The 12,924-nt window shown below is 46.8% G+C and overlaps 1 protein-coding gene across 10 annotated transcripts in view; it reads left to right on the top strand.

Annotated features, from left to right (window-relative positions):
- The window catches only part of CCDC30 (coiled-coil domain containing 30), a 41,041-nt gene that overhangs the window by 1,928 nt on the left and 26,189 nt on the right, over nt 1-12,924 (top strand). For 7 of the 10 annotated variants that reach the window (XM_026862673.1, XM_026862669.1, XM_026862672.1 and 4 more), the window contains exons 1-6: nt 7-131; nt 547-667; nt 5,542-5,732; nt 9,810-9,896; nt 10,758-10,911; nt 12,646-12,708. In XM_026862673.1, coding sequence (XP_026718474.1) covers nt 123-131; nt 547-667; nt 5,542-5,732; nt 9,810-9,896; nt 10,758-10,911; nt 12,646-12,708 — 625 coding nt within the window. In that variant the 5' untranslated portion in view covers nt 7-122. Of the gene's footprint in view, nt 1-6; nt 132-546; nt 668-5,541; nt 5,733-6,677; nt 6,814-9,809; nt 9,897-10,757; nt 10,912-12,091; nt 12,142-12,645; nt 12,709-12,924 lie in introns of those variants that run through there. The other 3 variants (XM_026862667.1, XM_026862671.1, XM_026862674.1) reach the window with 3 other exon arrangements.

Here is a 12,924-nt window from a genome sequence, read left to right as displayed (position 1 = left end):
GCTGGCTGCGGGCGGAGGGCGCCGCCGCCCCGGCCGAGGAACGGCAGCTGGGCCCGGCCTGGCGGCTGCTGCGACGCGCCGAGGCCCGGCTCGGCGACCTGGAGCGGCAACGGGCCGAGGAGATGAGAGACGTAAGGGCCGGGAGAAGGGGCCGGAGTTACCCCTTCGGTGTTTAACCCCTCCGGGTCCAAACGTGCCCGCTGCCCCCGCGGTTCGCAGCAGCAGCATCACGGGTGTCACCACCAAAAGCCACTTCCCCTCGAGAACTCGGGGGTACAGGGCCCGGTTCCTCACGTTGGGGCACTGAAAAGCACCCGGCGAGCCCAGCGTCTCCCAGAGAGCTGGGGTTGAGAGTCCTCTGCCTTCCACACCTTTCAGTCAAGTTTTTAACATCCCCAGGTGTTACAAAGGCATAAAGAAGTAGCATCCTACAAATGGTTGGTGTTATCCTCTAAATAGAGGGGGATGGAGAGCTGTTTGCACCAACTGCCTGCTGGTGAGACGTTGGTAAACACTCAGCTATAGTGATATTTCCTTTATTTCTAGGTGGAAAGTTATGTGGGTCACGTCCGTAACCTGATGGAGGAACGGGATGCCATCACCACCGAATATGAAAAAGAAAACGAACAGCTCAGGCTTGAGCTGATGCAGCTGCAGCTGCAGCAGGGTAATCCTTTCCCTCTGAAACAGGGGCCAAGGAGATGTGTTGGCAGGTACTGGGGTACAGGTGGCAAAGCTGGTTTAAAACTTGGAGGGCAGAGCAGCATTTCTCAGTGAGTTCTGCTAAAGCAGCTCGTGTGGTGTGTTTGGGAGGTTGGCACAAGTGTTAATGAAATATTAGAACTGATTTGCAATTGACTTAAAGGTTTTTGTCTGCTTTTACTATCTTTATTCAGTGAATTGAACAGTTTCTCACTTTGTGTGGCTCTGTTGTTGCACTAAGCATCTTCCAGAGGCTGTTTGAAGAACAGAATTAATGATGCTGTTTGTTTTCCAATTCTAAATTATTTGACGACTTCTCATGTCGCAGAGTGGTGAGCTGTGTTCCCACTGAAGTCGGTGAATTTGACATTGGATTTGGTTTAGACAAAGTCCGTGTGTTTTTAAAAACAGTTTTGAAGCACAGTGGTATGTTTGTGATGGTGATTCAAAACTTGTCCTGTGTGCTTATTTTAGTACAGGTGTTTTGCTAAAACAAATTGTTTCAGTTGTATTTCACTTCACAAAATTTGCCGCCTTCTCAAACCCTGGGTCACCTCCAGTAAGGGCAAATAGGTTTTGCTGGGTTTAGTTCTTGATTTTCTTCAGTTTTCATAGTCTTCCGTTATGCTTATGTGCTGCTAACAGCACACTGCGCATTACCCTGGGCCTGAGGTAAAACTGGGGGTGATAGCACAGCTTGAAGCGTTTCTTTGTTATGCACGCTTTATTTGGGGCAGCAGCTATTAGGCGTTTTGGGAAACTGATTGCAGTTTTGAGTCTGTTCAGTTTTGGCCAGCTGCTGGGTTTCAGAGAGGGTCTGATGGAGAGACTTTGCAAAGATGCGTGTGCTTAAGCACTGCCTGAAAAGTTGGTTGCTTCTGGGCGCGTAAAGCCATCATTTAGTGTTGAAAATGCTGGTGTGCAAGGATTTAAAATGATTAATGAGCCTTTGGGAGTTTTGCTGTGGCAGATAATGTTCTTACTGGTTCTTCTCCCATCTTGCCCACGAGGTGGCAGGCGAATGACAAAAACGTCCCAAAAGCTGGCTTTGCATTTATTTCCTCTAGAGGCTCTGCTCCTTTGGACTTTTTTTTTTTTCCCTAAAGTATTCTTGTGGCTGTTGGGCAAGGATTAACACTCGAATGGAAAGAGATCCCTTGCCCTGGTGGGTTGCTAATTTGGAGCAAGCTGTCCCTGAGGAGGTTTGTGGTTCTGCGGTGCTTTGGTCCCAAACAGTGCTTCTGTGAAGCTTTCTGGGGGGTTGTTTTGGGGTATTGCTGTCAGACTTTGTTTTTTAAGACTTGTTATTACCTTACTGACGGTGTTAGCTGCGGTCCTGCGATACACATTGATAATTTAGTGATCTGGACAGCGGATGAAGCCCTGCCTTCCACCAGGCTGTCCTTTACAGGAGGGATGCCAGCTCTGATGTGTTCCGGGATGCTTGTTGATCTTTTTCTTGAGGTTTTTTGCTTTGCAGGGCATCCTTTTCATGGAAGAACCACTGGCCGTCTCTGGCCTGCTCTAGGTCTCTAATGTACCTCTGCTGCAGGGTTTGATGCCACATTGCTGTGCTTATTCCCTGGGCCTCTGCTTTTCATCAGAGTTGTGCAAACCAACCCAGAAATTCCCCCTGAGCTCTGTGGAGTGTAGAACAGGCTGAAGGTCTTCAAGTAGGTCCCACTCCCCCTCTTATTTTTGTGGGGCAGCTGGCTGTCTTTAGTAGGCACAAGATGAGCAGATGAGGCTGGAAACGAGGCTGGAGAAGGGTCTTGTGGAAAGGCAGACCCAGGTTTACTGGGATTGTTAAACAAAAATGTGGGCAAGGCAAGAACAGGGTGGTGGTAGGGGAGCTTTTGGGAGGCTCAAAATGATAATCAGTTCAGATGGGAAAGGGCAGTTGAGGACAGAGGCTGGTTCAAGCCTGTGAGTACAAAGGAGGGGCCTGACCTGCGAATGGCGAGGTGTGAGTGAACAGGATCTGTGCTGATCTTGGTGGGAGTCCCAGATTGGGAAGGGAAGGGGCAAAGACTCGAGTAAATGCAGGAGATCACTCGAGTGGGCTCTGGGGGCTGAGCATACTCCCCCTTCCAAAAGCAGTCCCACAGATCAGAAGCTACTTGCTCTGAGGATTGCTGGGAGCAATCTGATCTACTAAAAGCTACTTTTGATGATAAAAAGTAAGTTTCTACTTACACATTTACTTCTTGTCTGGAATGGGCTCGAAGTGTTACTGCAGAGAGCAGCCACTGCTGGTTTTATGTTGAGCTATCGATCTGAGCTTTACCTCATTTGGTACCACTGCCCAGAGTGAATTTTTCCCTTTCCTCAAGGCAGTTCATAATCCATTTCTGATGGTTCTTGTCGAACAGGCCTTGGTGTTTTTGGAGGGTAGGTTGATAACTCAGGCACTGTATTACCAAAAGCCTTTCTGATATATGTAATGGCAGTAAAACACAGTGCTCTTTGGGGCTTGCCTTGATTTGTTTAAAAAGTGAAACTAAAAGAATAAATAGTCATGGCCTGAGCTTGCTTATTGGAAGAGCTGCACTGCTTCAGTGCACCCAGCGTGGGCGAGAGGATGTGGCTTCCGTGGTGGGTGTGAGGATGCCAGTGAACTGCTTATTTCTGAGAAACTTCCTGGAGTAAGACACCTTTGCAAAGATAAAACTGGCTTCCAAAGAAGCTAGGGCAGAGGCAGTGCAGGAGATGCGTGCTGGTGGTAACACACCAGCACACTGGTGCGATGTCGCTTGTGTTGGTGCTTCTCAAATAGGGTGTGTTGGGTGGGGTAGAGAAGGTGTTTGAGATAATCGTAAGAAATTAGTGCGTACAGTAGACTCCCCACATCTTCCCAAATCCTTTTCCTCTTCAGCCTGTGGAAAACTTCTAGGTTTTGTTACCCCAAACTCTACTGCTTAGGCGTAGGGGAAGTACTTGCAAGTAAAACTGTCAGTGTAGGAGCTGCCATATGAGTTCAGAGCGCTGGTCCTAAAGGGTGATGGTTGTCCTGGTTTTGGCCCTAAAGCAGAGCAGCTTTCAGCTTATTTTAGATGGGATTTGGCAAAAGTGGGAGGAAACTGAAAAGCAAATTGAAGGCAAAGGGGACTTTTCAGCTGAGTATGGGCTGTGGACTATTTATAATGCATATGGAGCAAGTGGCCAGTTGTTTTTAAACTGCAAAACACAGTATTTTGCTCTGCTTCACAGAGGAGAGCTGCAAGTCAGCCATGTTTGACCTCTTCGTTGAATGATTTGTAATTTGTAGCCACAGGGGAAGGCAAATGGGCAACCGCAGGGTGTTTTCCATCCATAGGGCTGGACAGAGCTGCCTGCAAAATGCAGAGTGGAAACATGTGATTGATTTCAGCCTTAGGATGTGGTTGCACCGGGTCCCCTGTTAAATCCAGCGTGTGGAAGTGAGGAACAGACTTGTCCAGAGCTCTGTGTGTGTCCTGTGTAAGACTATGAGGAATATTTGCTCTGCTTAACTTCAGGTATCTAACTCTAGCTCTCTAAGCAGTGAAAGAGGGTGAATATCCCTCCTTCCTCCGTACAAAGCCCACAGCTCCCCCCAGTTCCCATCCTACAGCAGCTGGAAACCTTTATAATCTGGTTTGGGCTAGAAATTAGGTTCAGGGTTTGTTGGTTTTCTTTTTAATATGAATTACATAGGGAGGTTTTGAAAAACCCTTCATTCGCTTAACAAGCTATTGGAACCAGTGCAGGCATTGCTGCTCCCTGCAGGAGACCAAAAGTTCCTCGTATTCTGGCGGATAAATTCCCAGCCATGCAAATGAGGGGCTCTTTTTAACAACTGCTTGTTGCATAGACACAGCAGTGCCTAGCCATAAACCAGCTTCGCTTGAAAATGTTGTTGTCATCTGTCTGCCTTGGAGACCATTGAATCTTGAAGTTTTTTTCCCAGTACAGAGTCTTCCTAGCTATAATTTTGGGATAAAAGATGAAGAATTGGCAGTTTAATTCTAAAAGGATTTTTTTGTACCTTTAATCCTCCAGGAGACCTTCAAACAAGAAGTCTGTGTTACCAGAAGCAGCCCTTAGCCTGGGTTTATAGCTGGTTTTGGAGGAATGGGTCAGGAGCACTGTTCAGGGAGTGATTTCTAAGGTCGTGTTTTAAGAAGTACTCTGAGTCCCTTTGTGCCGTGGGGTGCTGCTTCTCTGCCTCAGGCCCTCGTTGGTTCCTCACTGTGATTTCCTACCACATCACGTGGGGTCCAGCACCCCAATCTCCACCGTGGGCTGTGCACACTGCAGCAGGCACTGCTGTGTGTGTGTGTAAAAGAGATGTACCTCCCTACCAAACAGCAAAGTAGTGATACTCTACTTGTGAGTGATACGGCACATTGTGTCTCTTCCAAATAAGATATTTGTGATTGCGTGTCCATCTGTTTCATTTCTCTGTTGTTTAGTTTTCATCAAGCAGTATTAAGGGCTCAAAGGGTCAAGGACAACCAGGTTGGTGAAACTTAGCTGCTGGGTAGAAGAAGATGCTTTAGTAACACCTCCAATTAAAATAAGGCAGGAGAACTCAGTCTAGATGTAGCAGGTCCTATCCCTTGCTTGGCAGGCAGGGTAGTGGATGTGAGCAGAAGGGACAGATCAGGACAGAGGGACTAGGGCTGGGATAATAGGTAAGAACAGGAGGTATGAGGCAACAAGGGAGGTGGGAAGCAGAAGGAAAGCCTTTAGGAGCTGTTGGGCTGCAGGAGAGATGGAGGCTGTGGTGGTGGGGAGTGTTTTGAGAAGGTAGGGCATGGATCTGCAAGAAACTGTGTTTTGTTCATTCCTTTGCTCACAGCAAGCCTTGTCTTGCAGAAGCCCATCTGAAGGAGGTGGAGGAGATGCTGGAACAGGAAGGCTTGTTTGAAATAGCTCACAGTAATGCCAGCGAACAGATTGCTTATTTACTGGTAGAAAGAACAGCGCTGCTGGAGAAACTGGAGATGGCAGATCAGAAGTTGAGTTCACCCAGCTACACGGACAGGCTGCGTGCAGCACAGCTTCAGGTACCTCCTGCTTTAGCTGCTCAGGCTGACTGAATGCCTGCTGGGGAAAAGGATCTTTTGCATATCTTTTTTTTAAAGTCACATTTCTCCTATCTATGAGGACGCTGTGGATTCCTAATGCTGAAGTTGATTTCTGTGTTAATTTTCACACTTGTATGTTTACAGTTGATTTGCTCCCACATCTTGCATAGGGATAGTGAGTAGGATTAATTTTAACAGAATGTTGAAGAGTTTGTGCCATAGTTAGTCTGAAGATCTTCACTGAGTAATAATGACTTTCTGTTAATCCATATTTCCTGATGATCCAGTGCTTAATTTCGGGTGACTGAGTTCCCCTGAAAACCGTTAATTTAAGACAAAACTTTCCCTGTACTTAAGGGTGAGCTTAAAATTCCCTTGTCTTCTAACTGCTGAGCTAGAGGATAGAAGTTAAGCAAGCCTCTGCTTGCAAACTGAGTTCAGTAAGTAAATTTCACAGCATGGCTTGATGATTAGCAGGTTGGAGAGGACCATCTATGCCTTGATTTGTTGCTTTCTGAGGTCAAGATGAAGGCGGCTGACAAATGGTGGAGGAGCAGCAGCTACTGCATGTTGGAGAGAGATGGTTTGTGACCAATCACCTCAGTTAGGGAGATCTCCCTCTCACCAAGGCCACTGATTTCCACCTGCTCCTGAATATGGCTGTTCCACAGAACTGGAGCCCAGGACCTGCTGGCTCTCATAGCTGCTTCTCCTGCACTGCTGTGCTTGCTGGCCTCATCCATAACTTATTCTGACAGCAATGGCTGTTGGGCGTACAGGAGCACAAAAATTGCTGCATTGGGCCAGATCTAGAGGCTGTTTAGCCCTGCAGTATTTGTGAGACAGTGTTTATTTTCTTATTTTTCCCAATCTCCTTCTGCCAGTTCAGCAGTGGCCAGGCCAGGTTGCTCCTCTGGAGGGAGAGGGGTTGTTCCTGCCTGGGGACCCAGTGGCTGAGCTTAGGAGAGAAGGCCCCAGGCTGCAGGAGGGACACGAGAGGGCCAGGAGCTGCAGCCCCTGCAAAGTGCAGCTGCCAGCCAGGAATCACAGAATCATTCAGGTTGGAAAAGCCCCTTGAGATCGAGTCCAACCCTCAGCCCGACTCTACAAAGTTCTCCCCTACCCCACATCCCCCCACAGCTCATCCAAATGGCCCTTAAACACACCCAGGGATGGGGACTCCAAACCCTCCCTGGGCAGTCTGTTCCACTCTCTGACCACTCTTTGTCTCAAAAATTTTTCCCTCATGTCCAGTCTGACCCTCCTCTGTCACAGTTTCAAGCCGTTCCCTCTTGTTCTGTCACTAATTCCCTGTGGGAAGAGCCCGGCACCAACCTCTCTGCAATGTCCTGTCAGGAGCTGCAGAGAGGGATGAGGGCTCCCCTCAGCCTCCTCCTCCTCACACTGAACACTCCCAGCTCCTTCACTGGCTCCTCACAGGATTGATTCTCCAGGCCCTTCCCCAGCCTTGGTTCCCCGCTCTGCCCTCGCTCCAGCCCCTCAATTCACAGGAAGGCCCTTCTGGGGACAGAGGGGACTGCAAGGGCTTGATGACCTCCAGTTTGGCGTTGGCTAGGGCACAAGCAAGTGGAAGACTTGCAGACAGACCTGTCTCATCTTCTGTCGCTACCGTGCACTTACCACAGTTTTAAGTTCTTGTTTTTCATTTGGATAAAAATTATTTGGTGTTGAAAAGCTTCTTGGCCTTTTTTTGGGTGAGCTTTCTGAAGGGGGGAGGCTCGGCAGACCCAAACTCGCTGTGAAAGCTCAGCTTGGTTTGGGCTGCATTGTACAATCTGACCATTTTACATTTTTGACAAATGCAAAACCTCAGCAGATGGGGCAAGTATGTCGTGATAGTTCATCACAAATGCTCCCCTTGCCTCCAGTGGCATGCAGTGTCTGAACCAGAGGTGCTATTGTTGTGTCTAGTAGTCCTTGATTAATTTTTCTTTTCCATTAATTTAGTTGCTTGTTAAACCAATACAGTTTTCTTAATGTTCCCAGTATCTTATAGCAAGGACTTTCACAGTCCAGCTACTGTCACATCAAATTCCTTTGCTTTAACCTACCATCTTCTGGCTTCATTTGATATTCTCCAGCTCTTGCATTAAGAGGCAGTGAACAATTGCTTTTTTATCTCTCTTTTTTGAGCCACTTGGGATTTTCCTGACCTCAAGAGTTTCCCTTCCTGGCTGGAGAGCCCAAGTCTGCCTAACTGCTGTAGGGTTGGGTGTCATTCAGGCTTCACGTTCAGATGTAAACATCCACTGCGGAATCAAAGAACCTGTTTGCAGTGAGGCAGAGAAACTTCTCTGATGTGCTGTCTCCTGCTCTTGGATAGAAGATGCCTCTGTAAATCCTAAATAGTCTCCTTGTGAATGCCTGTCACTTGATAAAAATGTTCGCTGCAAACACACCATTTTTTCCTATGAAGCATCATGATGGAAATCCCACACTACTTACAAGGGGGAAGCAGAGCTGTGACCTTCCAATGAAATGCCAGTTAAACTACATCTGCTGCTGAGCGTTTGCTGGGTGTGATTGGATTTCCTCTTCCTTCAGTGGCTGAAAAAGGGAAGTGTAGGGCCAGGGCAGATGAAGGATGCAGCTGCCTGCAGGTCAGGTGTCGAATACACACCTTGCACGGAGCTTGTCCTGCTGAGGAGGCAGCTGACTCCTAGCAGTCCCCTCTCAGGACCATTCTTGCTAATAATCCTGTAATTAACATGTTTCTGTAACAAGGCTCGACTACTGGGTAAAGTGGAGGGAGTGTTGTTGCAACTGGGCTGGGTGAAGGACAGAGCCAAGGAAAAATCTTGTATGTGGAAATAATGTTGGCTGCCTGTGTGTGAATTCCTCCTGCGTCGTGGTGCCAGAGTCCCCTGGTAGGTAGACAGGCCTGTAAATACTTGACTCGTACCCACTTTTCCTGCAGCTGTTTAGAGGAATGAGGCTTAATAAAGGAAAATGTATTCTCGCATGATCAAAACACATTATAAGCTTAATGGTCCTTGTTTCTAATCAAACACAGCTTCTCTGCAATTCTTATACTCAGCACCTTTATTTCTGTGTTTTTAAAACCAGATGTAAGATATGTTGGAGAGCTATTTTCCAGGAAGAAGTTTCTCTAAACCGGACTGTTAATTCTCCCCCAGTGATGATGTCATTGCTGTCCGTATTTGTGAACTAGAAACTGTTGATTAAGCACTCCATTGTTTGGGGTAGCATCACACTTGTTTTACAGAATCATTAGAGTCACAGCAGTGTTACAGGTTAATAGGTTAATTGCTCTTGTTACTCTGTTTACTGGGACATGTAGCCTTTCTTATTCTCAAATGACCTGTAACGTACTTGTTTCACTTTTAAACTGAAGGTCCAAGCACTTTCTGTTACAGAAATAAGTGCAGCTTTTAGCTAGACTGCTGAAGCATAATTGATTTGTTTTCTGATGTGTCCTCACTAATCCAAAAAGCCAGGGGACAAATGTGCATCTTTGTGTAGTCATCTCTAATAGATACATCGGGAAATGCTGTCTGTGTTCTGGTAGAAGGCATGGACGTACGAACACTCTCACCCCTAGAACTGAAGTGCAAAATATTAATGACAACCAAGCTCCTGAGCATTAGCAAATCCTTGATGCTGGTTTGTGTGTGCAGGTTGGAAGGAAGCAGAAATCTGTTAACTTGATAGTGGCTCAAAAGAGGGGGACATGGGGAAGTAACATGTTACTGTGGTAAAGTGAGTCAAGCATTTCTTTGGGCAAAGCTGAGCCCACAGGCTCTAAAAGGAAGATGCCAAGGAGATCACAGGTTTAAAAAAAAAAAAAAAGTAGCAAGCCCATAGAGTTCCCAGTCCTAGCTGAGACAACTGTGGGATTTTCACAAGGATTTGGGATAACTCTGGTTTGAAACGTTCTCTTCAAATACAAGATACGATTACCAACCCCCTTCTAATCAAGATAGGTTGAAAGTGAAAATCCTACACACTGGTGTCGAGGGGTATGTGGCAGCATGCTTTTTGGTGGTGATTTATTAACATCTCTTTCTGTGCAAGGATGAGTTTGATCACATTCATCAGACATTAGAAGATGAACAGCAACACCATGAATCCATGCAGCTTACTGGAGAGGCACTGAATAAGGTAACACATTTGCATGTTTTCTTGCTGATGACGTGGTACACAGTTGAGATTTCAAGCAGTGGCTCTGTTCTTGAGCACACTGTGAGGTTTTTTTACTGTTTTTAGCTGATGGCGATGCAGGTGAGCTCTGAGCTGTGCCTTTGCAACCGCATCAGCCTGGTGCTATGCGCAAGTTAATTGCTTCTGCTGAGAGCCAGGGTGAACATCTCACCGGCTCTGGGCCGGGGCTGGCTTGTAAGCACTCACCAGCCTTTAATGATAAGTTAAAGAAATGATATTGGAGATGAGTGGAGCAAAGTCAAGGGGGTGAGAAATAGCTCTTTTTATATCGGCTGAAATTACTTTTCTGCAGCATCACAAGTCAGCAGGAGCAATGTCTTTCTCCTGCATTCTAGGATCAGGTGCAGACTGGAGGAGGAGGAGGAGGACAGGCTGGCTAGGAACTAGCTCCCACAACAGCCATGGCACCACAAATGTGCAGAATTGGCTTGTCCTTGGAACAAACTCTCATGGGGTGTGGTGGAATCCTCTGCTTGGAAAATCTCACACATTATGTATTTGAAAATGTATCTTAATGGCATTGTGTTAGGGAGGGAAAACCAGAGCCTTGTGTAGGGAAACAGCCATGCTGTGCTGTTCAACAGCTGTGTTCTAACATGTGCCCAAGGTGAAGAGGGTTATCCACTGCGTGTCTGTCTCCTGCCTCTGCAGTGGCTTTCCCAGGCTCCTCACTTGGTTTCTGCCTGTGTTGCCACACTGTTGTGAGAGCCCAGGAGTGGTGCAGAGGGGGGACCTGCCTTGTGATTGCATCACGGGGAGGGTTATCTCATTCCTGTTGGAGCATTAGCCCTTGTGCTTCAGTTCTACAGAGAAGAGCTGGAGAGGGAACAAGCATCACATGCACAAACTGAACAAGAGCTGGATGAGGCCACACAAAGGCTGCTGGCGGCCCAGGAAGAGATCCAGAGGTTGACAGATGAGCTGAACGCACAAAGAAAGGAGCAGAACAAAATCCGTAAGGGCTTCTTTTGTGACTGTGTGCTGCTCCTGATTACTGGCCTGCATTTAGTCCACCCTGGTTAGTGTAAGCCTTGGACTTCTCACCCAGGGAGTTGGAGGTGGGCTGTCCTGTGTCCTCTCTGTTTGTCACATGGAAAAATCAGTGTCAGATGTTAGCCTGGTACCTAGGAGATGGGAACGCAGTCATTAACAGTCACAAATCAATTAATTCTGAGTGGGGACAGCTGAGACATGGGGTTATCTGACCTGTGATTACAGCAGCAGGTTCCTGACCTGTGATTACAGCAGCCTCTCCCTGGCTCATACACAGAATGAAGAAATTCATGCCCTGGGAGGGGATGGAGGGGTAATGATGACTTGTCCAGAAGCAGAGTAGCTGAGTACCCAGTGTTAGCCCATCTGGAGCACTCCTCACTAGGTCTTCAGCTGCTGTGTTTGGGGTGCTGTCTCCTTAGGAGCTGTCAGCTGGTGCTCATAACCTCAGCTTAGCAGCAGCCTTGAATGGCTGGTTAGATTCTCCTCACTGCTGATATTTGCTTAACCTCCTTATTAAAAGAATTGTTGTTGACCAACCCTTAAGTATTACATTTTTATAAAAATGCTGACTGTAAAAATAAACAGCTTTCTGGAGGGAAATCAAACTATTTGATAAAGCTCCTATTGGAGTGGTTGCTAAAGCCAGGTGTTTCATTGCTACCTCCTACAGGAGATTTTTCCAAGCAAAACACTGGTTTTGGGATGCATTTTCTCTGGGTTACTTACACTGTTCCAAAAAAAACATGGTGCAGAATTTCAGTGGAGAACAGCAAAATGTGATAACGCATTCCTGCTCCATGTGCCTTTGCAGGGACCAACTTAAGGAGACTGGTGCCACCTGGGTAGGGTTTATGTGTGAATCACATGTCCTGATGCTCACCTTGCAGCTCACACACAAGGCTCAGGCCTAGCTAAACCTTCTAGCCAGCCTCCAAACCCATCGTTTGCAGCCTTTTAATCAAAGGCAGGGAAATGAGCGCTCTGCAGGCATCTGCTTTGTGTATTGATTGATACACGTGAGTCCTGGGGATGGAGTGAGCGTGGTGTTGCAGCCTCCAAACCGTACTGCTCCTCCAGATCACGGACGGGCTGCAGCGTGCGACTCCTCTCAGTGGATCATAGCCTGCGTGGGGGAATCTGTGTTTTATAATCTTCTTAAATATCGAATGAATATAAGGCTTTCCAAACTGTGAGTAAGGGTTTAATGCTTGTTATGTCTGTGTGGTTTATTATGCTGTATTAGTATGCAAAATTAGTGTTACAACACCTTAGTGGCTTTCTTGATGATGGATGTCTGCATGCCTTTTCCTCCTGATGCACTTCAGAGCCAGCTGCTCTGTAAATAAATTGATTTTGTAATACAAACCGAAAATGAAATCTCTGATCATTTAGTAAAACTCCACTTAAACAGTGTATTTTGGTCCAGTGATAATTTGCAGCTGCTTGCTTGCACTGAAGATTGAAGGGAAAATCCAGGATTGTTCCTGGCCAGTTTGTAGCCCAGTTATTGGGTTTTTGGTGATTAGAGATTTTAAATTGTGTGTCTAGCTCTCTGCTGCCTTTTTTTTTTTTCCCTTGAGTTTTCTTTCAACTCTGTGTTTGATAAAGTGCATTAAAAATGTTGCTGAGTTCGTTGTTCAGAAGCATACAAATGATCTGCCACAGCAAAACTGCCTCTTTATTATCCTTGTAGAATCAGGCTCGTGGTCAGCGCCCGAGCGCCGCGAGGAAGGGGAGGACGAGTGGAGAGAGAGTGGTAAGTCATGCTGCTTACAAGCAGAGAAGATCCAGAATTTTGTCCCGGCTTTCTGTAGTGGTAAATAGTCTTTTCAGCAAAATGAACACTTTGGTAGAGAGGGTGTCCCTTGCCTTTTATTTTAGATTACAAACCTGAAAATGCAATATCAAAACCCTTCTTTGAAACAGGGGTTTAGGCTGGTGGTGGTTTGCTTTCCCCCCCCCCCCCCCCCCC

Source organism: Athene cunicularia, assembly GCF_003259725.1.
Source record: "Athene cunicularia isolate RWA chromosome 21 unlocalized genomic scaffold, athCun1 chr21_part1, whole genome shotgun sequence".
NCBI lineage: Eukaryota > Metazoa > Chordata > Aves > Strigiformes > Strigidae > Athene > Athene cunicularia.
The sequence above is the reverse complement of the archived record's forward strand: the minus strand, read 5'-3'. Positions and strand labels throughout refer to the sequence as shown.